This window comes from Mustela nivalis (genome assembly GCF_964662115.1).
Source record: "Mustela nivalis genome assembly, chromosome: 10".
NCBI classification, from domain to species: domain Eukaryota; kingdom Metazoa; phylum Chordata; class Mammalia; order Carnivora; family Mustelidae; genus Mustela; species Mustela nivalis.
This window is the reverse complement of record NC_139029.1, coordinates 61,756,692-61,782,356: the sequence shown is the minus strand read 5'-3', so window position 1 is coordinate 61,782,356 and position 25,665 is coordinate 61,756,692. Positions and strand designations below refer to the sequence as shown.

Sequence of the window (25,665 nt, the reverse complement as noted above, 5' to 3'; positions counted from 1 at the left end):
ATTTTCAAACCCCTTGAGATGGTCAAAACCTTTATATAGAATTGTGCTACATACCCACTCCTTTATCTCTCGTGCCTATCTCTTTGGACAGCTTCTGCTACACCGATTCAAATCTAATCACTGGGATTCTTCTTGTGAACTCTTAACAGTGGAAAAGACCAGCATTACAGCAATTCCTGTCTTGCATTATATTAGAAGCTGTGCATCTTGGGTGCTCAGAAGTAGAAAATGCTATGTTCAGCCTACTTTATCAATAGGAGAATCACGACAGATAAGATTTTAAAATAATTAACAGCATACAAATTATACCCAGAGATATCAGAAACTTCCCCCCACAAGCACATACCCTAACGTAGTTAAAATTCAGATTCAATAATATAGAAGAGTGAAAGACATACATCTTATAGAAATCAGATTGTTAATATTGGAATTATAGCCACTGCTCAATTTATCCATGGTATGACATGAATAAGTACAATTCACACATAACTTAAAACTTTTGCAATTAGCTTCAATATTTTCCTTCAACAATTATTTATTAGAACTAGAAATATGAACTAATAATTCTACTTCTCTTCCATATACTGGTTATCTTTCTAAAACGAAAGAAAAAATGGTAGCCAGTGGAGTCAGATGGGAGAATGGGGGGGGGGTGGTTAGAGGGAGCAGAGAAAGAAAGCAGGAGATGTAAGGAGTAGGAGAAAAATAAGAAATAAGGTGAGCAGGCCTCAAGAAAAGGAAATGGGAAGGTGGTTTACAGAAGACTACAGGAAAAAAAAAACAAAACAGATGTAATGAAAAATGCAAACTGGTTTGTGGGATAATTGAGTGAATGGAATTTATACCTCATTTCTCTTCAAGAAACCACTGTTAATGACTTCCAGTAATGCCTCATTTCAATATGGTATTCTGCTGAACGTACCAACATATCTGCTAGATATCAGGTATGGAGCTCACGATCATACGGTCTATTTGCATGCAAGAAGCGACGCAACCTTATTAGAGAATAAATAGCCTGCTGTGTTTTGTTGTCTCAGGTAAATTTTTATCACAACTTCCAAAGGAGTTTAGGTCCTAAAGTTCCTTAACATTACTGTTTTGAAACAGAAATGTGTATACTTCCTTTCGGCTAACATCCAATTTAACCGATAGCAAATTGAGCTAAATAAGAACAAATCTAAAGATATCTTGGGGAAGCATCCAGTATTTTTTGGATCCTCCAGCCAATCAAAATGGAGAGAACAGAAGGTAGTGTAGGTGGAATAAACGCGGCCTAGTTGCTGGCTCATCAAGTAATCGTAATAGTCAAAAAACATATAACAATCGATTTGAAAAATAACTCTGTTCATTTGATAGCTGGCAAAAGAACCCCGCAAGGGGCTAGCATAAAAGACAATGAGGCTACCTCTCAGAGGACTCACCGGTCTTTCCCAGTCTCCTTCTTAAAAATGCCATCGCAGTAACTCATGCGCTTCTCAGTGGTCACGTAAATTTGGGCATTCGGGTAGACGTCAACAGTCTTTTTCAGCATGTTGTAAACGATGCCATTGCCGTCTTTCCTCATATTGCGGAAAGGGCCCCAAATAACATAAATAGTAGCATTTGCTTCCTTGAAAAAATAATCAGGGTTTTTTAGCAAAAGAGGAACGCTGGTATGGGACACAACCCGAATCATTGTCATGCGGCCCACATCTTCTTCATAGCCCTTGGTGGGGGCGTTGTTCATTCTCCAAATGCAGGATGACTGATCTATCTCGTTCCCCACCTTCTGGCCAACCATCTGACCTGAGTTTGACACTATGGCGCAAAGGTCACAGTCCAGTTGCAAAGGCTGAAAAACAGAGAAATGAGACAGGGGAGAGACATGTAAATTAGTAAGTTCCAGCCATCCAAATAAGTTCCTCTTATTACATAGTCCCCGAGTGTGGGATTTTCTGAAATATTCGGACCAATCCTATAGCAGCTACCACAGGTTATCAAGGTAGGGACATGCTTCCATTTAAAAAGTGAATACAGACATCTAAGAAATAATTTTAATTTCTATCCCCTTGTGTCTGTTTAAAATTAAATAGAAAAATAGTCATTTGTTTTCCATGCTAAATAATGACTTTTCATTTCAAAACCATAATTTCAAATGAAATAAGGCAATAGGAGAAGATTTAATCTCTTTAATAAAGACAGAGGCTAAAAAAAAAAAAAGAAATGCAAAGGAAATATATCTAGGACTCAATTCTGTATTTTACTTGTATGTATGAAGAGTTACGTAGCAGTTGATAAAAACATGAAAAATTCAGCAAATGACGAGGTTCTGAAAAAGATGTTCAGAACCAACAACTATTGAAGACAAGTCTCAGGTGGGCAAACATTTTATTAAAAACCCTTAAAAATTTCCCTGTATCACCATGTTAACTGGCCTTTGTGTTCTTATTTATTTTAGATGCATAATGAAAGGCTTCTTTTAAAAACTTGGGGAAGGGTTGTACAGAGATAATAATCTCTATTGCTGGTCTAAGCACCACCCTCCTTGTTTTAAACCAATGAGGTTAACAGAGACTCATAGAGGGTAAAGCACCAGCTTCCAGAACTTGCAGATGATAGATTCAAGTTGTAGTGGCAGATTCAAATCTAGATCATCTAGCTCTAAACCCATTGCTCTTTCCATCATTCCCTAATTCCTTCCTCCCAGGCAAACCAAATAAATTCCTTTTGCCACTTTCCTCCTACGTGAGGAAAAGTCAGTCTATCTTTTAAAACAGTGTTAAAGGAGCAATGCACTCTGTTGATATACGTCTTTCTCATCTTCCTATTATGAGATTCCACATTTTGTATCTAACATTTGATTCTGTGTTTTTATTGTGCCTATTGGTCCAGTTCTTCTCACACTGAATAGTGCCCTTATTTTATTAGTTACGTTGTATTTTATTGTTTAATTATGTCTGTGCACTGTACAGTAAACTCTGTTAGGGTCTGTCTTTTTCATTTTAATCCACTCCCGAGAAGTCCTGAGATGACTATAGGACCCAGTATAGTGGTTAAATTAGGCAGTGAGAACAACTGAATCAGACTAATTTATTAGGAGGCTGAACACTGAACTCAGTATTAGGGAAGAAAGGGACTTTTCCAAATTCATTGAGAATTGTTGATTTAGATGAAAGAGAAACACAATCCAGAAGAAACCTATCAACACACAAACAGGTTCAGTCTAGGTAGGTAAATTGAGAGAGCAAGCACCTCAGAAAAGTCATCAGTAAATTACCACACAACTGTCAGAAGATGTCTTTCCTATCAATGGGAGGAATCCAAAGTAGTTATTGAGCAACTATGATATGCCATGTTCTAGAGGTTGGGGATGATTCAGCTGTGAAAATTTTAACCAAACCCCCTGACCTCAGAGAGCTTACATACAACTTCTCCTCCACTGGGAGGAGAGAGGCAATTAATAAATCCGGATAGTATATGTTAGGTGAAGACAGGTGCTAAATAGAGGAAATTAAAGTAAAGAAGGGGGTTAGGATGCATGTGTGTGTGTTAGTGGAATGGTCAGAAAACGTCTGCTGGGGTTGGGTAGCCAATGGTATTTGAGGAAAAATGAAGAAAATAAGAGGGCTGGCTATGGGGATTTGTGTGTGTGTGTGCATGCGAGGGTAAGAGTGGGGAGCATTCCTGCAAAGTGAAACCAAAGCCACCACAAACACCCCATGGCAGGAGAGGAACACAAGGAGAGCAATGTGGCCTGGCAGGGCATTCAGGAGGGTCAGAGGGTACTGGGATCAGAGAGATGACCAGGGAGACACCACGTAGGCACTTTTACTCAGGAGCCTTTGGAAGGCTCTGAATAGGGGAGGGGCTGATCTGCATTATATTTTAAAAGCACTAGCTGCAGTGTTAAAAACGACAAAGAGGAAAAGGGTAGAAACTCGGAGAATAGACTACTGTCACAATCATGGCAAGAGATGATAGTGCCCTGGACTAGGTAGGGTAGCAGAAGAAGTAGCAAGATGCTGGCCACACGCTGAACATATTCTGAAGATAAAGCCTATTGGGTTGACCAGTAAGAGGAAATGTGGAATCTGAGAGACAGGGAAGAATCAAGGATAACTTCAGTTTTTAGCCTAAACAACTAGAAGACTAGACTTGGCTTTAAATGAGCAGGCAAAGGCTTTAGGAGGAGCAGGATCAGCTGAGGAGAATGAGCTCATTTCTAGACCTGTGAGATTAGAGATGCTTTGAACACAGACTCCCTGCAGCTAATGTTATAATAGAACTACTCAAACTCCTTTAAAACATGTTTCCCCCTGATTATTGAAGTAATATGGGCTCACTGTAGAAACTTGGAGAAAAAAAAAAAAGAATAAAAACTCTCCATATTTCCACCACTTGACAACTGCTACAATCTTTCATGTTACTTTCCTCCTCTTAGATATATTAGGTTGAAAAATAGTATTTATAAAATTTGGCAACCATGGTTTTTCCACTAATATCCCATCATTAAACTCTCCCATGCCAGTAAATAGTCACTAGAGATGTATTTTTTTAAAGGTTTATTTGTTTTGGGGGCTAGGGACAGAGGGAGAAAATCTTCAAGAAAACTCCCACTGAGAGCGGAGCACCAAGGCGAGGCTCAATCTTAGGACCCATGAGATCATGACCCAAGCTAAAACCAAGAATGGGAGGCTTAACCAACTGAGACACCCAGGCATCCCTCCTTAGAGATATTTTTAATGCTGATACAATATTCTCTTATGTGGACATACCATAATGTACCTATTGCCTACTGTTGGACATTTGGGTATTATCTGTTTTTTTTCCTTTGTATAATTGCTTTGATGAACATCCTTGTGTTTCCCACTGTATTTTGGATGCTAGCAGTTATTCAGTTAATTTAACTTTACTTCTTTTAGTTTTTATTGTTCACCTGTGAAATACACTAGATGGACAAATGTATCTATTTGTTTCATGTCAAAATGAAGGATTTTGAAAAAACTTGACTGGTTACATCCACAAAGCTCTGCTTAATGAAATTTCTTTTTTCCTGTATAAATAGATTCACTGAACTGTTAGAATCATGTAGGATTTGAACAGGGCTGGACATGAAACAGCATAGGCTCAGGCATGGACTGGACATGCCGCTGGAGTCTCGCCATTTATGAAGTGTCTTAAAACTTGGCTATCAACGGGACTGTCCATCACCCCTGCTACAATAAGATTTCTAAACAGCAGGTTAGAATAGTTCTGCTCGAAGTGGGTGAGTATATTAGGGAATTGGAAATGAGGTTCTGTGGGTGGTACCATAGTGAAGACCTCACTGATGGTCAGATGGGGGCATAAGAGAATGCCTCTTGGGATGGGACTGTTATCTAAGACCTGCATGCATCTAGGAGTCACAGTTTTTCAGGGCAATGAGGAAGAACACAATATTCTTCCTGCCAAACGATTTGCAGCAGGGCCTAACATACATTACACTTAGCTGAGTCCTCCAAACCCACTTACAGTCATGCAAATCAATGCCTGATTTAAACTGTGCATGTCATATGGCACACTCCAACTTATCACCGAGATGCATATGGCGCAGGGAGGTTACATTCCATTTTCTGTTCCAAGAAGTTGCTTGACTGCATAATAAAAGCATTTTTGGGTATGGCCTCCACAAATTAAAAAAAAAAAAAAATCAGAAAAAGAAAAGATAGAAAGAGCCTCAGATGTGTTCTAATCTACAGATTCACATCAGATTTCCTAGTCGTTGAGTGAATTAGCTAGTCGGCTGTAACAAGCCTTAATTTAGCTAATAAGAATCAGCATCCTGGTTTCACTTGACAATTGTAACCTCTGAAAGTGATCAATTAAGACATCACAATCTGTTTCATGACAACATATCGGGAGGCTGCAGCTGTGCAGATTATGAGGTCAGCAGCTGACTAACAACTTGAGGGCAAACATTGGCAACCACTGCCTCTTGTTTATGTAACAAATATGGAATTGGGCAGAGAGCTGGGAATGTAATGGGTTGGAGGATAGGTGGTGATCCTGAAATCGTCCCTTTCCTTTATATAGTATGACCATAGCCAGAGTTGTAAGAGCCTTCCACGTACCTAGCCTGCTTGACTACAAGCCTGCCCATCTGCCTGGCCTCCTAAATGAGGTACCAGGAGACATGGCTGCATATGGTGACACTCTATTTGCCACTTGGTGGCAGGGACCATTTTGCAGTACGTTGGAGAGCCAGGCTAGATGAATGCAACAGTCCTAATCATAATCAGAAGCTTCAGGTAACACCAAGAGCTTGCTAAGGCCCAAGGGACTCATTTATACATCTGAAGACACTTCAAACTATGGTAAGCCATGATAAAAAAGAAATACCTAGGCACGAATAGACGGTTTTTGACCCAAGAGTTGCTCTTATCTGGTTATCTCAGTTCCTTTTATTAGTTTTATTCCTGCATCTTGTGATCTCAGCTTTCTTTGTTAAAACGTACTGCTGTTTCTTGAACTCTTTTATATTATTTGACTTGGGGCCCTTGCTCAAAAAATGTATTCCATATGTCTCCACTCGCTCAGTTCTGCCTCAGTAAGCAGTTTCTTTCCAGATTGAGGCCCTGGATTTTCTGAGACCTTTGGAAAGATTTAGCCAGCTCACTGTATCAAGTCCTATCTTAATTTTGAATTCTCCTTTTTAGTTGACTTGTCCTTATTTTTTTGCTTCTTTTCATTAAAAGCAAACTTGACCTCTTCATCTTCTTCTCTTGTCCACTCATAGCATCATCAAGGCAAATGCTTTAGTTGGGCTTGTGGCTGTATCTAAAAACTGAGATTGCCACAAATATTCAGCCAACCGTGTCTGGGCAACTGTGTCCCTGCTAAAGGAAAGCCCACAAACATCAAGTTGGGGGCAGAGGGAAAAGGAGAAGCAGGCTCTCCATTGAGCAGAGAGCCTGACTTGGGGTTCAATCCCAAGACCCTGGGATCGTCACATCACTGAGACAAAGGCAGAAGCTTAAATGAGCCTCCCAGGTGCCTCCAAACAGCCATTTACTTGAAGTCTAAAATGATGAAAAAAAATTGTTTTAATGGTAAGATCACTGTATTTGATTTGGGTATTTCTCCCTTGCAAAAGGATACAAACTCTATACCTGCAAATCTGGTTATGAATGCTTGGCTTGAGGAAAGTTAAGAATTTGGCAAAATCTATTAAACAACCAAATAATTTTTACTTAGTACTTATTCTGTGAAAGGCACCATGAAGGATAAAATAATTTTAGAAATCTAATCAGTGTGAGCTTTTAATCTCAGTACACAGCTCTGAGGCATAGCAGAGTTCCATGATTAACTAGGGTCAATTCATTCACTATTTTAAAGGCCTTAGGGATTGCCTTGAAAAACAAGTCCTTTCTCTGCTAAAATGAATCATGACATTCGCTTCCTTATAAGAAAAAAGGACTTGATTCCCATCTCAGGCACAGGGAAAGGATGAGAGAGGGAGAAAGGGAAGAAACAGAATGAGAAAGATATCTAAGCACAGTGTATTAAACTTATTGATAGAAACAGGATTAAACATCTATCATGGACCATTCATCCTGCCCGGCACTTTATTACATTATGCCATTCATTCTCATAATAAATTCTTCATAAGTTGGATTGTTTTAATTTCCCATTATAGAGTTGAGGAAATTGAGATGAACATGATATCCAGTGGGTACTAGACATCTTTCAGGTTAAAAAGAGGAGCATATGTTATCTCTCACAAAAGGCACTCTTAGCACTAAGGGAAAGATATCAAAGAAATATTTATGATTAATTTGCATTATTTCTAATATACATTTAGGCAAATATCTCAAATCTCACCCACCTATTGTACTCAAATTATTGATATTAAATTATAAATTAATGACTTTAAACATCTTGGTGGCCAACAATTTTGCCAAATGAGGACAATGTTTTTCAATTGATGAGAGGCTCCTCAGGGATATTAAGGTTTGCATATAAGCAGAATTAACCTCTCCTCTCTGGTAATGGTATTAGCATGGCATAAGAAATTATGTAGAAAATTTTTTCTTAATTTTTATTTGAAATCTGGCTGAAACTTCAAAGATAAACTAATCATGATCAACTCTATTAGCCTCAAATGGTTCTCCACATCTTTACTTAGTTTTTTAAAACTTTTTCATAACAGCAGTGAGTTGTATTTCTTTCTCAAGCATTAAGTGATTACGATCCATGTCTGAGGGAAAAAAGGACATGGTGATGATGTTTTCAGAAGCTGCTCTCCGTGGCTAAAGGGAATATCTCCCTATGCATGAAAACTTCCTTGGGGTAAATTCAGTTTAGAAGCCCACTTGGCTGCTTTCAACTATTTGGGAATCAAAGTTAGCTCAAGACTGCCAAGCCTTTCTCTACCTCAAGAGTCATTCTTCCCTCTGGACTTATGCAGATTCCAGAATACTAGCTGATTGGGAGATTAGGTCCTTTCGATAGGTCCTTTTACAGCCACGCCAAATTTTATTTTTGTTTTATTAGGAGCATGAGTATTTGGCACAAAAAATGAACTTTGTTTGTAAAAATGCTGAAGAATGAAGCACAGGGAAATCAAGAAGCTCCTATATTCTTTGATCCTACGGGGGAGGGTGGGAAGAAGTTTCACTCTTCTTTACCTCTTTTTAAGAATCTGTGACATTTTAATAATAAGGTTTATTTTCCTGTGTTTTAATAGAATTTATGTGGACCCTAGAAACCAGCTTAGCATGACATGCCCAACTGATCCTTTCCCGGTTTAAAAAAAAATTTAAAAAAGGAAAAATTAACAAAACACGTCACCCACCCTGATTGGCAAGTTTATCCTTTTGTTACTTTGCAGTCACCTTTCTCTTCAGATTAGTACACATCTAGTTAAAGAACTCTTCTGTTTCTCTGCTCCAAGTTTACACACACACACCCCACACAGACACGAACACATACATTTGTGCGCACACGTGGGTGCAGTTATCCTCATCCAGCTAATGAGACGGCTCGCTCTCACAGCCACTTTTTTCATCCCGCTCCTTACCAACCACTCTGGAAAACTCTCCTTTTCTCTTCTTTGGGTAAGAACCTGACAAATTGCCCTGTCTTTTTTGAATGATATATTGGGACAACTGCCAAGCACTTTGCATTTTAATCAGCAAGAAGAATGAAATATTTAACCTTTCCTTTTTTTCTCTGTGAATAAGCTTATAGACAAGATAATTAGAGCTTATAGAATAGATAATTAAAATCTGAGAATTAAAACTTGCAAAACAGTGTGGTTTCCCCAGCAAAGAGAAATGGCCACATACGAAAGGTCACCTGTCAACCAGTTCTAGTTATTAAATCTCTGCATTTATCACTAAGGTGGCTCTATGGAAAACGAAGGTCAAGACATTAAATTATGAAACAGTCAGGATTAGAAAAGGTCACCAAAAACTCAAGTAAAATTTAACCAAACCTGCTACTTCTGCACCCAGAAGCAAACAGACACAGCCAGGGATGAAACACTACACTGAAGAGGGCTAATCTCTCTCCCCACACTAGCCCCATACTGAACATGGATTTCTGTTTGACGCCTTGAAGTCTAAAATGAAACTTGCTCATCTCAAATAAAAATAGGAGCTTCGATAAATATTTCAGAATGAAAATCATGTTTGAATCGAACTAGCTTAAATTATTAAAAACATTGTTTTACACTCCTCTAATGGTTGCTTTCATTTCAATCATAAGAATGCAATTTAAAATATTGGCCATGGGGCACTCCTGGCACCCTAAATGCTTTACAGGACAATTAGCAACCCACCACTCACTAATTTACTACTTTAATATTGAAACAAATGAGATCTTCACTTTTCATCATCCAATTTGAGTGAGTTTGAACAGAGCAAGTTGAACGAAGCTCCAGAGATGCACTCTTCAGTTTGCTGTCATTTATTCCTCTACTCTTCATGAATGTCTTTAGAGTTTTAGTTTTTAGAGGCTTCAACATGTATAATGATGCCATTGGGGAATAGATTTTGCCTTTATTCTCCTTGATGTTCTTTTGAGGTCTTTCAAGTGAAAGGTACAAAAGAGGCATTAACAATCTGGCATTGTTTTTATTGCTTGACAAAGAAAAAAATGTATTTTAATTTTTCCCGTGTTTCAGGAATGATTAAGCAAGCTGTTTTCATCTACACCGAGTCACTTTCAGCAGACCTCTAACTGTGAGCAAAGAATTGTAAAGACTTTCTAGAGAGAAAGCAGCACAGTTCAACCAAGCCAGCCTATAAATGTACTACCTTGCCCCTTTACAAACCAGCATCTTTCAGTTAATGCAGCTTTCAAAAGGAGTGTATATAAATCACACACTACGAGTAACAGCACATAAAAAGACAGATTTGATAACCCATGGTTTGGCTCTGATTCTCTGTGGATTTGGGATATGGCATTTACCTTGATTTCTACCTGTGGCATTACATCTAAGCATAAAACTTAATATGGGGGTACATAAAAATGTTAATGTCAAGAAATAATTCTAAAACAGGTAACATAAAGCTATGTTTCTCAGTTGCCATAGATGATGTGCTCTTTTTATTTGGAAGATCCTTGAGGGAAATGAATCTGTATAATCACGTAAGTATGCCAAAGGAAAACAGCTTGCATTCTCTGGAGTAGAAGGCAAAAAAACGAGTTTTCTCAAGCTAAGAGTTTTCTCCTACGGGCTGGAATCATGGAAGGAAATCATATTTCACTATCATTGGAAGGTCACAAAATTAGACTAATTTTGTAGCCAACTTACCTCTGGATTATTTTCCTCTCAGGATGATGCACTCAGGGACATAGTGTTAATATTCTACCCCCTATGTCATATCGGAAAGTAAGAAAGAACACTGATTCATGCTTTAATATTGGTATCTTAAAACATCACTCAATTAGGGACATGGTTCTCAACTTAATTCAACAATGACCAGAAAAGCTTTAAAAAATGTATAATGGCAATACTCTACCCCCAACCACTCTTGACGACGGCACCCACATATAAGCTGTTCTTTTTTTTCAAGTTCTGCAGATGATTCCAATAGATATCTAGGTTTGAGAAATGTTGTCCTAGAGGAATTAGCAATGATAAATAAGGAGACCATAATGACTGATTACAGAGATGAAAAACAAAATGATAAAGGTCAATGCCTGGGGTACTATGTGGAGAAGATCCTAGGGTAGTAAATCTTGCCAATTAGAACCTTGAATACTATTAAATTGGTGAGCAGCACTTACAACTGAAATTAACCCAAGTCAGAGGCTATGAAGAGCAAATGAAGAAGATATTGGAAGTATGCATGTAGTACCAAGCATGAGAGCTTTTATTTCCCACAAAGTTATGTAAATTACATAACATTAGAGGTCCTCTGTATGTTCTGGTTAACATTTGCTTTGGAAGTAAGGAAGAAAATCATGTTACCTTATGAAGTTTCTTAATTGTCACGTGGAATTTCTGCCAGCATTGAAGTCTAGTTATAAACTGAACGTTTGTTCAATATAATTTTTTTCCCACCTTGTTTCATTTTCTAGGCTAAAGGATACTTTGAGAGGAAGGAGCTGGTGAAGATGGAGTGATTGCAAATGAAAGAGAAGGACCAATGAATGGAATAAGAATCCCGGGAAGACAGGAGTCAATAATCTCAGAGTATAGTTGAATGGTTATCCTTTGAAAAGAGAGAGACACTTCTTCCTCTGAGATAGGAAAAAAGAATTAAGAATGAGAGGAGAAACCTTACAAGAGAGGACTGCAATTAGAGTTCGCTCAGGATTCTCTTGCATTTCTAAAAAGCAAGTAAGGGTTAATTATTGAGTGATGGGATACTTAGAAGTAAGGTTAACCAACTTCAGAAGAGGGATGGAATTCTGAGAAAGAGAATATTTTGAGCAAGAATCAAAAGGATTGCCAGTAGTGCCACAGCCAGAATTTAGAAATTACAGATTTTTGATGAGTGTGCTGCATGATTATACATTCTTTCTAGTACTATTCAGAAGCACAGAGGCAGGAATGAAGAAGCTAACCAGCTTGATTCAGGGCTGGATATTGAGGCAAGTGATCTACTGAAAGTTCATAGCTGAGAAATAATTGTGAGCACTAGTAACATGGATTCCCAGCAGAAAGTGGGAGGAAATGGTGGCAAAATGAGCAAATGGAGGAGATAAGGAAATTGAATGTCTCAGTGGGGTTAGGTTCATTCACTGGAGACAGAGAGAGAGATGTGTGTGCTGTAAATCCTAAGACTATGCTTATTTTAGGAATAAGGAGAAAAATGTGGTTTCTGTAGGCTTTCAACTGGCTCAGGCTTCAGGAAATAAACTCTAGTTTGGAAATGTAAAACCAAAGGACAAAGGACATTCAAATTCATTATTTTTAAAAAGTACCAGCATGAGAAGATCTGATTTCACAAATTAACTTACAAAGTTCAGACAAGCCTTCCATGGCAGATAACTAGAAGAGCTGGAAAAAAATATAGAAACAATCTATTTGAGATCATCCAAGACTTAATAGGACAGTGAGGAATTGCCAGCCTGGAGAAATCTGGAACTTGGGGAGGTAGACCAACACTAAATGCTGCTTTGTTCTCAAGGCATTTGTGGCTCTGAAATAAATAACTGACTTCTGCTTCTGCAGAAATCAGAATCCAAAGCCCAAAAAGGATAAATCAACATCTACTCTGGACTGGGACTCCTAAGATGTATGGTAACAGTAAGTTTGAAATAAACTGGTCTACCAAAATCTCTTTCATCTTCTTTCATGCTGATTGGCTAGCTCTGAAAACTTCAACTTCAGAAACTGCATTATATAGTCCTACACTTCTAATAACCATAGACTTCTGGAAAAAGCAAACAACACAAAACAAAACAAAACACCCTCCAAAATAAAACAACAATAAAAATCTTTTCTGGAGGAAGGTTAATAGCATACTAGGCCTCAAATTATTGTTACAAATAAAATTTCAAACACGATGCCCAACGCACAATCTTAAAACCGAGACATATTAAAAGACAAAGCATCCATAGAGAAAACCAAAAGAAAGAATCCCGGATTGCCTGGGTGGCTCAGTTGGTTCAGCATCTGCCTCCGGCTCAGGTCATGATCCCAGGATCCTGGGATCAAGCCTCACATTAGGCTCTCTACTCAGTTGGTAGCCTGCTTCTCCTTCTCCCTCTGCTGCTCCCCTTGCTTATATTCTCTCTCTCCCTCTTCCTCTCTCTCTCTGTCAAATAAACAAATAAAATCTTTTTTTTTTTTTTTTTTAAAGAAAGAAAAAAGAAAGAGCTCCATAGGAGCTCCACATATGGAATTACAGGGTATAGACTGAAATAATCTATGTTCACTACATTCAAGGAGATAAAAGCCAAGTGAAATGTTGACAGGAAAATGAAAACTATAAAAAGTGATGGAGTGTATGTACAAAAGAACCACTTAGAAGTTCCAGAACTGTAGTGCCTGGGTGACTCAGTTGGTTAAGCATAGGCCTTCAGCTCAGGTCATGATCCCAGGACCCTGGGACTGAGCCCCATGTGAGGCTCCCTGCTCAGTGGGGAGTCTGCTTCTCCCTCTGGCCCTCACCCCCACTCCTACTCTCTCTGTCTGAAATAAATAAATAAAACCCTTTAAAAAAAATCTACAACTGATATATAATACATGAAAGAAGAACTCAATGAATTTTTTTTAATAACAAATTAGACAAAGCTTAAAGAGAATTAGTGAATTAGAAGATAAAAGCAAGAACAGCTGGGTGGCTCAGTTGGTTAAGAGTCTGCCTTGGTCTCAGGTCATGATATCAGGGTCCTGGGATTAAGCCCTGAGTCTGGGCTCCCTGCTCAGTGGGGAGTCTTCTTTTCCCTTTCTCCTTCTCCCTGATCATGTTCCCTCTCTCTCTCTCTCTCTCTCTCAAATAAGTAAATAAAATCTTTTTAAATTTTTTTAAAAAAGAAGATAAAAGCAAATATTCAGAATAAAACACAAGATTTTAAAAAATGGATAAGAGACACAAAGAATACACTTAAAAAGACCTAACATATATTTCTTTGAAATACCAGAGGATAGGAGAGATAGAACAGAGGATAATAGCTGAGAATATTACACAATTTATTAGAATCCACACATTCGAAAGGTTAAGCTAATGACTCATAGGGAAAATAAATAAAAATCTACATCTAAACATAGCACAGTGAAACTTCATAAACACAAAAGCAAAGAGGAAATTCTAGAATTAAAATTACCATAAAAGAGCATAAAGTTTGGGAGGGGATAAATGGACTTAAAATATTTTGAGGTTCTTCCACTGTCATGGTAAATGTGCCAAATAAAATTATACTTTCATAAGCTTAGGATGTCTGGTGCTATTTCTAGGGCAGTACTCAAACATTTTGGTCTCAGGTGTGATTTATACTCTTAAAATTATTGAGGATTCCAAAGATAGTTTGTTTACATGAGTTGAACATATATCTGTATTTACCCATATTCAAAATTGAAAATGAGAAATTTTAAAAATATCAATTCATTAAAAAAATATATATACACCCAGTCATGTTAACATGTATTTTCTGAAAAGTACTCTATTTTTCACAGAAATAGTGAAAAGAGTAGCATTGTTTATATTAAACTTTTGCAAATTTCTTTAGTGTCTAGCTTAATTGAAAATAGCTGGATTCGCGTATCTGTTTCAGCATTCAATACACTGCAATGTATGTTTTTGGTTGAAGCAGAAGAAAAAACATCCAGCTTCACAAAGATATGTAGTAGGGAAAGGGAGGTAATTGTAGATATTTTTCTTTGAATATATAACAAAATTTGACAAATGGTGATATCTTAAATTTTATTTGCAATATGGAACCTGAAGCCATATCAATAAAATTTTCTACTATTGCATTAGAATCCATTGGTCTATCTTATACTTTTCATTGATCTTTAATACTGTGATATATGATTTTATAACATCACACACTGGTCTTTGAAAAATATTAGTGTAATGAGTTATGCTGATGTTTAATGTGTTGAAATTTTCAAATGTATATTTTAAACACATTCATTGATATTATCACTGGCCTCATCAGAAAAGCCTTTAGGTTCTGAAAAACCAGAAAGCTGATGGTGACAAATATAAGTTTTCCAAAATGCTAATTTTGACTTGAAAGCTCAATTCTTGTCATTAGTAAAATATGCTGTCTGTTATTTTCTGGAAGTGACAGGTTCACTTCACTCATTTTTAAGATGATGTCTGCCAGATACCTAAATCTCAATATTCATAATGTGTCTGTGGGCTGTTATTTCAAGTAAAAAATGGTATTCAATGAAACTTGCAACTCATACAAAATTTTCAGAATAAAAAGGTTGGGGAGAAAGATATATCGATGTAATTTACAACATTAACAACATTCACAAATAAAAACAAAATAAAACTTCTACAGTCAACATTGTACTGCACATTTAATCATAAAATGTTGGAAACTGGGAATAAAACAATGATTTCTACTACCACCATTGTTTTGCAATATTATACTGAGGTCCTAACCAGTGCATCAAGGCAGAAAAAAAAAAAAATGAAAGTGTAAGAAATGGAAAAGAAGAAACAAGAATTACTCACAGATGATATGACACTATAAAAGAATGCACATATAATTTGTTATCATTTTTATTAGACTTAGTAGGATTGCTAGATACAAATCAATTGTATTTCAAGCAAATCAGCAACAGTGAAAGTAGAGGAAAGTATATCATTTATAACTGTATCACAATAAAGAACACCTAGGAATAAATCTAGTAAAAGATGTGCAAGACCTCTGTGGAGAAAATAACAGATCTTAAATGATAAACACTTTTAAGAATAACTCTATACAAATGAAGAGATATAATATATACATAGAATAGAAACCTTAATGATGTAAAGATGTAACCTGTCCTGAGATTGAGCTACAGATTCAAAGTTATCTCAGTCAAAATTCTAAATACCGCAGGATTTCTTTTGTCAAATTTTATAAGCTCACTCTAACATGCATATGAAATGAAAAGGGCCATAAAAGCTAGGATACCCTTGAATAAAGAACAGGATGTTAACAGGCATAAAGATGGACAAACAGACCAATGGAACACACACCCAAATAAAACCCAAATAATATGGGATCAAAGCACCAAGAAGAGCAATGGAGAAAAAAAAATCAGGCTTTGAAGAAAGGGGAGTTGGAAGAATTGAATCTTTTAAAAAGTAAGTCTAGACCCTTATTTATATGGAGGAGAATTAGAAAATTTTATCTGAAATATAGTACAACTCTATTAGAAAAAAAATGTAGGAGAAAAGTTTTATAACATCATAGCAGGACAACTTTTTCTTAAACAAGATACAAAAGCACTAACAATAAAGGAAAAGGTTGACAAAATCAACTACATTAAATTTAAAAATGTCTGTCTTTCACCAAAAGACAATATTAAGAGAGCAAACATGCAGGCTACAGGTGTGTGTGTGTGTGTGTCTACTCTCTCTCTCTGCCACTCTGTGATGTGTATGTGTATACGTATATGTGCATATATATACATATGCATATCCTAAGAAGAGTCAATATATAGATATATAACAAATCCTTACAAATCAATAATTAATGATAGCATAGCAGACAGTCAAAGCAACAGAAAGATGGGCAAAAGATTCAGTCATTATATAAAAGAGGAAATTCAAATAGTAAATAAGCATCAGAAAAGGTGCTTGTCATTAGTAATCAGAAAAATGCAGATTAAAACAATGAGATGTTATTGCACCTCTACCAGGTTGCCTGGAAATTAAAATGTCTGCCAATATCAAATGCTAAAAAGAATGTATAAGAACTGGAAGTCTCAAACAATAACTGGGCGAGAGTGAGCTTTTCATAAACACTTTGGAAAATGAAAGCATTCTCCTGTATACTTGAAAAAAAATATATATATATATAATATATACCCTAAGACCCAAGAATTCTACTCCCTGCTATATAGCTTATACAAATACATTTCTTTATATACCAGGATTCATGTACAAGAGTATTCAAAGCTGCATTGGTTTTAACACCTTCAAATTGCAAATAACACAAACATTCATCAACACTCTTGTGCAAAAGAATACCATCCAGCATTGAAAAAAAATGAACATGTATGAATCTTAAAACATTATGTCAAGCAAAAACCAGACACAAAGGGACATATAGTAGAAGATCCTACTTATATGTCCCTCTTAGTAAGCTATGAGTAGGATATTTTCTTAACATGATAAGGAATATCATTCTGAAATCATAACCAACATCACAGGGAACAATGCCCTGCTAGAGGCTGGGGCACCTGGCTGGCTCATGCAACTCTTGATCTCAGGGTCATGAGTTCAAGCCCCACACTGGGTGTAGAGATTACTTAAATAAATAAAACTTAAAAAAAAAAATAAAACAACAACAACAACAACAAAAAAAAAACCCACCATACCTGGGATACCTGGGACACCTGGGACACCTGGTTGGCTCAGTCAGTGAAATGTCTGCTCAGCAAGCCGTTTGGCCCAGGTCATGATCTCAGGGTCCTGACATGGAGCCTCACATCCCGCTCCTTGCTGAGCAGGGAGCCTGCATCTCCCTCTCCCTCTGTCTTTTGCTTCCCCTGCTTGTGCTCTTTCTGCCTGTCTGTCTCTCTGTCAAATAAATAAATAAAATCTTTAAAAACAAACAAACAAACAAAAAACACCTAAAAGCCATAAGATTAAAAAAATACACTAAGGCTATGAAAAGTCATTCGCTAAAGAAATCTGTCTCATTTTGTTTAATTTGGAGTCCCAGAAAATTATATGGAAACCTTACCCACCCTTCCTTTCTTTCTTTCTTCCTTCCTTTCTTTCTTTCTTTTTGTTGTTGCTATTATTGTTGTTAGGAGACTGATTAACATCCTATGCAGTAATGGTCTGGAAGATAGTTTGGAAAGTCTATACTAGATATGGTCTTTTCAGGGCTGGAAACAAGATGTGAATGCTCAGTGATTCCATAATTATTTTACATTGTTCTGGAAGTTCTACTCAATATAATAACTGAAGAGGCAGGGTTGGAGGAAGTATTCATACTGGAACAGAGGAAGAAAATCAGCATTATTTGCAGATGATATGCTAGTGTTCCTTGCAAACACAACAAACCAGAGAAAAGTGTTAGAACAGGAAAAATTTAAAGTGGTAGCCAGTTACAACATGGATATACAAAATTACCATTCATAGTACATCAGTGAAAAACAGAACTACAATAGAAAAATATTTAATGTATAGTATCACCAAAATGCAAAATACCCAGGGGTAAAAACTGATTAAGAAATTTGTGAATGCTCTAAGAAAAATGAACATGTAGGCCTCCAGTCCAGATATGGAATTATAAGTGTTTTTTTAAGGGGGAAATAAAATACTTGAGTGTCTACATCGAGACTAGATGCTTGCTAAAGTTTATTTCAGTTCTGAAATCTGGTGATCCACTATCAAACAAGCTAAATAAACCCTTTGAGTTATAGGAATCCGATATTAGAATTTAAATGTTTATTCTTGCTTTGGAGTCTCTTTTTCCTTTATTACTATAGTAGTTCTAGCTTAAAATTCCTTTCTTGTTTGAATAATTATTTTTAAACTATTTTAAATCTTCTTCTAGATATCATGGGTTATTGACCCAGTAAATGAAATTACTGAGCCTACAGTATTTTAATGCTTTAATGAAGTGTCTTTCTAAAATGCTCACTCCCCGTGACCATGTAAAGCCTAGCAATTAGCTAAAACTGAAAATTACCACCCTTCTAGTACCCAAGATTGTGGAAACCAGACAAACTAGAGACCTTACTTAGGCTTCAGAAGATCAAGAGACAACAATAAATAATTATCCACAGGATGAACAAACCAACGTGCTTTATCGAAAATGACAGTGCCTTGTGGCTAGTTTTAAGAGCAGATTTCAGACTTTCTTAGTTTCTTCTCCAAAACCTATGTAACTGAATTTTAGAACTTTCCATGGGATCATTTTGATAAAGGGCAATTTGAACATCTCAAGCACTGAATATTGTAACAATATTTACATATTTTGAAGCTGAAAAGAAATAAGGCCCCGGAGTTAAACAGATCAACTGCCATAAAATGAGAAGGCATAGGCAATCCAAAATGTAAACAAATTTTTATTTTTGTTTCATTTACAGAATAGGCTTACTGAAAGGCTATGAAAAGAATGGGTATCCTTTTCTTTCCTTTCAAGAAGGAAATCTAATTGCTAAAAGTTGTGGCCGTGTGCTGCAGTCATGACATGTGTGTGCCCTTCTCATGGTTCCCCTGCCTCGCGCCTGGGCTCCTGTCTGTCATTCCATACTGAAACATGGGGTCTAATTAATAAGTTAGTGAATTATGTATGAATATATTATTGAACACACAGGCCTGCCCATAAAAATAAATAAATAACCCTGCTCTATAGAATTCCATTTGCAAAGTGGAGAAGTAAAAAGCCAAATACTTTTTCTAGTTCTGATTTTTATGAAAATGGTCTGCCTCTGTGTGTGGGTGTGTATGTGCGCATGCATGTGTGTGTGTGTGTCTAACTGCTATAAACAAGAAGTATTAATTTTTTGCAAAGAATAGGAAATGCTTCCAATAAAACTGGGACTTGCTGGGGTGTCTGGGTGGCTCAGCTGGTCAAACGTGCACCTTTGGCTCAGGTTATAATCTCGGGGTCTTGGGACCAAGCCCTATGCTTCTTCCTCTCCTTCTGCCACTCCCCCTACTTGTGTTCCCTCTCTCTCTCAACCAGCTTCAAGCAGGATAATAGAACACAGATATGCACTGACTCTGTCATCATACCTGTGTTCAAATCCGTCTCTGTCAATTTCTAGCTGGGCACTTTCTCGTCCATCTTTCAACTTTGTGACTCTGTTTTATAACTTTTCCAATTCATTGATTAGTCATCCATGAGCAACCACTGTATTACCCGCATGGCAACCTTGAATAAAATCCAACACTACCGTTCATCCCCCCACCAAGTCATTCATGGGCAAGATAAATCTAGCTGAAGATACCCAGGAGGTACAAAAGAGGGCTCTTCCCTCTGGGATCTTCATTTCTTCCTATTGACTCTATTTCTCTGCATTTCTTCACAAAGCAGTATATTTCTCCTGGTTCTTCCAAGCTCATATCCACACGACTATCACTCACTCAGCCCCCTAAAGACTCTCTAGTTACCAGGATTGACCCTGCTCTCAGGGGTTATAGAGATGTATCAATAACGGATCATGTGGTTGATAAAGTCATGCATACACACATTTTACAAGAGGAAATGAGGCCTTGTTATTTCCTGCATTATAACATGTGAGGAGGATCCCCTTTAGGACTAGTAAAATCTTTCTGATTTGACTTAGCTCTTTGTTGTTTTGCTTAGAAGATGTTAGCAATAAAGTTAAGTATGTTTCAGAAGCCTCAGACAATTGCTTCTTTCATTTTGTTCCCCCCACAAGTCTGCTCGGTACATAGGTACTACTAAGAAAACATCAGAATGAAGGCTTCCATGTGGGCTGGTTGTGAACGGAGAGCCTGCACTGTGAAGAAAATCATTCCTCTATCTCATGATGAGAAAAATTCCTCAGATCGAAGTTCTCCCTCTGCCCCATGGAGGAAACGTAAGTAACAATCGTGATCCTTTCTTAAGACTGCATTGCAAGCTTCAAAAGACAACCAAGGCCAGGAAAATTCCTCTAATGGTGATCTGTCTCCTCCGAGTGACAGTGAGAGGCCGTTCCAAATCAAACACGGCATTGGGCTTGGGCTTTGTCTCTTAGAAACAAAAGGATAGATTAAGCTAAAAATTTTAGAAAGAAAATTAATTTCAAAATAGATTTCCTGGCTGGGGGTTAGGGAGACTGTTCTCAAAAAATAAGGGGTTATTTGTAGTCCTTTTTGGAAAACTAGTAAGGCTTTATGCAGAGTTTGGATCCCCACAGATGGCAGTGAAGCATATAATGTATGCACAGGGGAACAGTTCCAAGCTGATATTTTTTCCCCTGGAAAACTTTCTAATACTTCCCCATTAATAATGGGCCATTATCTTGAATTGAAGCTGGTAAGTCTAAACTCCATAGGACTGGTAGTTATGCTTTGAATGTGTTCTTGCAGTTCTCCAGCCGCCAAGTTAAATGCAGGGTAGCCTATGGCTTCCCAAGTTGAGTTTTGATCATTTCTAACCAATTGACCTGTGCTCTGGTTTTTGACTGCAACAGTAAGTCGGTCAACAAAAATATCCTGGATGAATGAGCTGACATGACCACCAAACCCTGAGTTCCAACTCTCAAGCTGGAAGTCAAACCCCTAATTTACTCTAGTCCCAGGCTGATTAGACCCATTATTTAATGAAGTCTCTCTTGGCTGTCTGTCTATCAAATTATTTGTATTCATGGAGAGAAAGTGATAAGCCAAAATGCTAATTATCCATTTTTCTAAAATAAAAGGTCCATGCTAAGAATAACAATGAGTTATTAAAATAGCACTTTTCATCTGACATAATACATCTTAACAAGCTCTTTAAATCCAGGGATTTTCATTGCTGGACATCTTATCTAATAAAAAAGAAGATGTTTACTTTCTATCTATTCAGACTTTGGTAGCACTGGGCAACAGCTTCTGAATTTGAATGTTATTGAAAATAATGAGATAAGATGGGGAAATCCAGTCTTAAAAAAAAAAAAAAAAGCAGCCTACACTTAATGCACTTAATGTACTGATTTATATGATCATTTTCCCAAGTACCTGAGTCTAAAATAGTGGTTCTCAGCTAGGATGAATTTTGTCCCCTAGGGGATATTTGACAATGTCTGGAGACATATTTGGTTATTATAATTGGGGGTTCTGGGGTGGTACTGCTGGCATGTGATGGGTAGAAGCCAAGAATGCTGCTAAACATCCTACAATGAACAGCAAAGCCACACTCTCCCCAAAGAATTCATCAGCCTAAACTGTCCATGGTGCTGAGGTTGTGAAACTCAGATCTAAAAGAAATGAAAGAATTCTAATAAACAATCAGGCAATGGCTCTAATGAAATTTGGCTACATTAGTGCTATGAAATATATATATGCTCCTAATAGCTTTGCAACTTGTTTCTGAAGAATATGCAATCCTGCAAAAAGTTCTGTTAGGGAGTAAACTCCTCTTCTCCCGATCTCATCAGCACTACCTGCCCACAAAACTTGAGTTCGTTTGTATACAATCAACAAGCTGGTATAAGTTCCATCCCATGTCCCACACTCACAACACACATTCACATCTGAGGCCTGTCACACACAGCGGCTGCCTTAGCTCACAACCACCACCATCACCACTGCAACAATTACACTGATCACTTAAAAAAAAATTAGACAGGGGTGCCTAAATGGCTCCGATGGTTGAGCATCTGCCTTTGGCTCAGATCATGGTCTTCATTCAGGTCCTGGGATTGAGCCCCGAGTCTGGCTCCCTGCTGAACAGGGATCCTCCTTCTTCCTCTCTCCCTCTGCCTCTCCCCCTGCTTGTACTCTCTGTGTGTGTCTCTCTCTCAAATGAATAAATTAAAAAACAAAAACAAAAACAAAAAAACATAAAAACTAAACTAAACTAAAAAAAAAAATTAGACATTTTGATAACTGGGAGCAAAGTGATTCAAGGAGCGTAATTCATGCATCGATTTGTTTTCTTTGTAAGATTGTAGCATTAAACTTCCCACATAATGTCCTAAATCATTTTTAACCACAAAACAACTTACAGGTTAACTTCCAGTCTTCCTAGAGGAAAAGTCAAGAGAAAACAGTTTATTTTCTAGACAGGTTTCTGTTTCCTTGGCACACCAACTTTTGGCACTGGAGAGCTGTGAGAAACACAGTGGTTTGGGGTTGGCAAGCTCTGAGCAGTTCAGTTCCCAGCAGCCAGGCTCCTCTGAGGCCTGCCAAATCCACAAAGCAACACTGAGTCTTTGGAGCCAAAAGCCCTTGGGAGGGAAACATCCTCTGTGCAAAAAAATCAATATATGCTCCATTAGCTAAAAGGTTGATTATCAGTAGCAGTATCCTTAATAAATCTTAGCAAAGTTTTAGAATTGGAAGGCTACTAGTGTTCTCGAAGTTTGGTAGTGAATAGAGAGTATCAATAATGTAGATACCAGAGAGAGCCAACCATCTCTAAAGCCATCTCTTTAGTTAACACCAAAGTCCCTCTCACTGGCTCAAACTTATTTAATTCAGAAGTTCTTTTCAAAAGTAAAGCAAACAAACCAAACCAAAAAACCTTGGAGATTAAAGAAAATAATAGAGGCAGATAGCGGGCAGAAAGAATCATGAACATTTGTTTATCTGCAACAAACTTACCTAAAGTTCACGTATACCCCATGATGAAATATTTTCTGGAATACAAGGTGCTCCACCAAAACACACCAAAACACAGAAGTAAAAGCACCATGAAACCAACATAAATAATAAATCATTCTATAAATAAATGAGCGGAGAAATCTATCAAAATCCATTAAAACAAGAATCATACATAAAACTGAGTTTGGGTATAGGGGTTGAATGAAAGGTCAGTATGATACAATGATAGGAAGTGGTAGCAGATCATACAAAGGGGAGGAAACAAATATCCAGCTGCTTTAAATTGTTGGTTATTATAAAAAATTAATTACATACATTCTTTTTTTAAAAATTTTTATTTATTTCGCAGAGAGAGAGAGAGAGAACAAGTAAGGGGAGCAAGAGAGAGAGAAGCAGCCTCCCTGCTGAGCAGGGAGCCCAATGCAGGGCTCGATTCCAGAACTCCAGGACCATGACCTGAGCTGAAGGCAGACGCTTAACTGACTGAGCCACCCAAGTGCCCCAAACTACAGCCATTCTTCATAAATGCTATGAAAAAGCTAGGCTGAGGGTACAAATAGTATCCTGTAAAAGCAGAATACTAAATCATCTAGAAAACAAACACACTGGGATGTTTGGCACTTGATCTTATTTTGCATTATTTTCTCAAAGTATGATCATTTTTTCATTTCCCCCTTGACAGACAAATTCTGTCTAATACAAAAAGCTTCTAGAAGAAAGTAATTAAAATGTTGATGTGTGCCATACTGTCTTAATAGAAAACTTTTTTTAAGAGGGTGAATTAAAACTGATCTGAAAGGTTAAATGTAATGAAGTGTGTCTAAGATACACAGTTACCAATTAAAAACATATTTGGGATAATTAGCATTCAAAATAAACACGGAGACTGTAAACTCTGGAATTCACATCTCATACTCTCACAAAGCTGTGGGTCCATAAAAGTAACTGAATCAAAACACTAACTACACAAAATAAGATGCTGCCCTCTGGCACTCCTTGCTAGAAGAACCCTTAGGGAGACTGCTTTGTTACTTCTGTTAACCCCAAACCCACAAGGTTCTCACTGTATGCAGAATAAATTCCAAACCCTTCATGTGGCTTTAGGCGCCCTGGACTCGGGCCCTCTTAATCTCAGCCAGCCAGCAAACTTCATTTCTTCTTGACCATGTCATGCTCTTGCCACAGCCTCAGGACTTGGAACACTGTCTTGTTTTTCCTGGAACACTTAACCCTCCACTCTGCCTGCCATTTTCACAAGTTCCTTCTCATCATGTAGGATCTAGCTGAAATGTCAGCTTCTCAAAGAAGTCTCTTTCTGACTTCTTTGTTCAAGCTCAAAGTAAATCCTTGGGCCCTTAAATTGCACACAGTGGTGTACCTTCAGAGACCCTAATCATCATTATAATTGTGTACTTCTAAACCCATTCTAAACCCATTCACTCATTTACTGTCAGTCTTCTCCATAACTCCCGACGTTTCTTAGAGAAAGAGGACATTCTGTTTGCCACTGTATCAACAACACTAACAAGTTGCCTGGCCCAAAGCAGATGTTAATCAATATTTTAAAAACATAAAAGTAATTTTAGATGCACTGTAAATACCACACAGGTTAAAAGACTTAGCTGTGTTGTTTACTGATAGAGTGGTTTCAGCACCATTACCCAACATCAGTGTTAAGTAGGATACTACTTTATTCACAAAGCATCTCATATTTTCAGTGCATAAATTTTAAATTTTGTTACATGCAATGAACTTGGAGGAATCTCCAAGAATAGAGAGACCTCTGGTACCATTGAGACATATGGTTTATCCATCTCCTATTGAACAAAGAAACTGTAAAGTACACTCAGTATAGTCACTGTCTAAGCCATATAAATGTGTGCATGTGTCCAAACTCACCTATAAGCAGATTCCTAGTCAGGGACCCTGCCAGACAGACTGTCCTAAAATAGACATGTCAGGGTTTAGTCCCTGATTCTTTTCCTCTCCTGAACTTTTTCAAAAGACTGCTTTCTTCACCCACATTTTACTTTAATATCCATGAGGTCCAGATAAATTATCACACTGAGTTAGAGGGACAGAATCTGAAAGAGACTTAAATTTGTAATGAAAACGTTATGATTGCTGGAGAAGCCAGGATCATAGGACGTTTCTTGTTTAAGCAGGCCTGTCCAAAAAATGGGCACAACATGAAAATGGAGAGATGTTAGAAAACAAGGGAAGGATAAAATTACAGTAGGATATTCATCTATGAACAAGAGTATTATACTCTTAAGTTTAATTGAGAAAAGAAAAAGGCAGA

General features: G+C 37.4%; 1 protein-coding gene across 4 annotated transcripts in view; it reads right to left on the bottom strand.

The window, feature by feature from the left end:
- Positions 1 to 25,665, bottom strand: part of ST6GALNAC3 (ST6 N-acetylgalactosaminide alpha-2,6-sialyltransferase 3) — a 528,670-nt gene that overhangs the window by 194,740 nt on the left and 308,265 nt on the right. For all 4 annotated transcript variants that reach the window (XM_082686593.1, XM_082686594.1, XM_082686595.1 and 1 more), the window contains one exon: positions 1,422 to 1,831. In XM_082686593.1, coding sequence (XP_082542719.1) covers positions 1,422 to 1,831 — 410 coding nt within the window. The remainder of the gene's footprint in view (positions 1 to 1,421; positions 1,832 to 25,665) is intronic.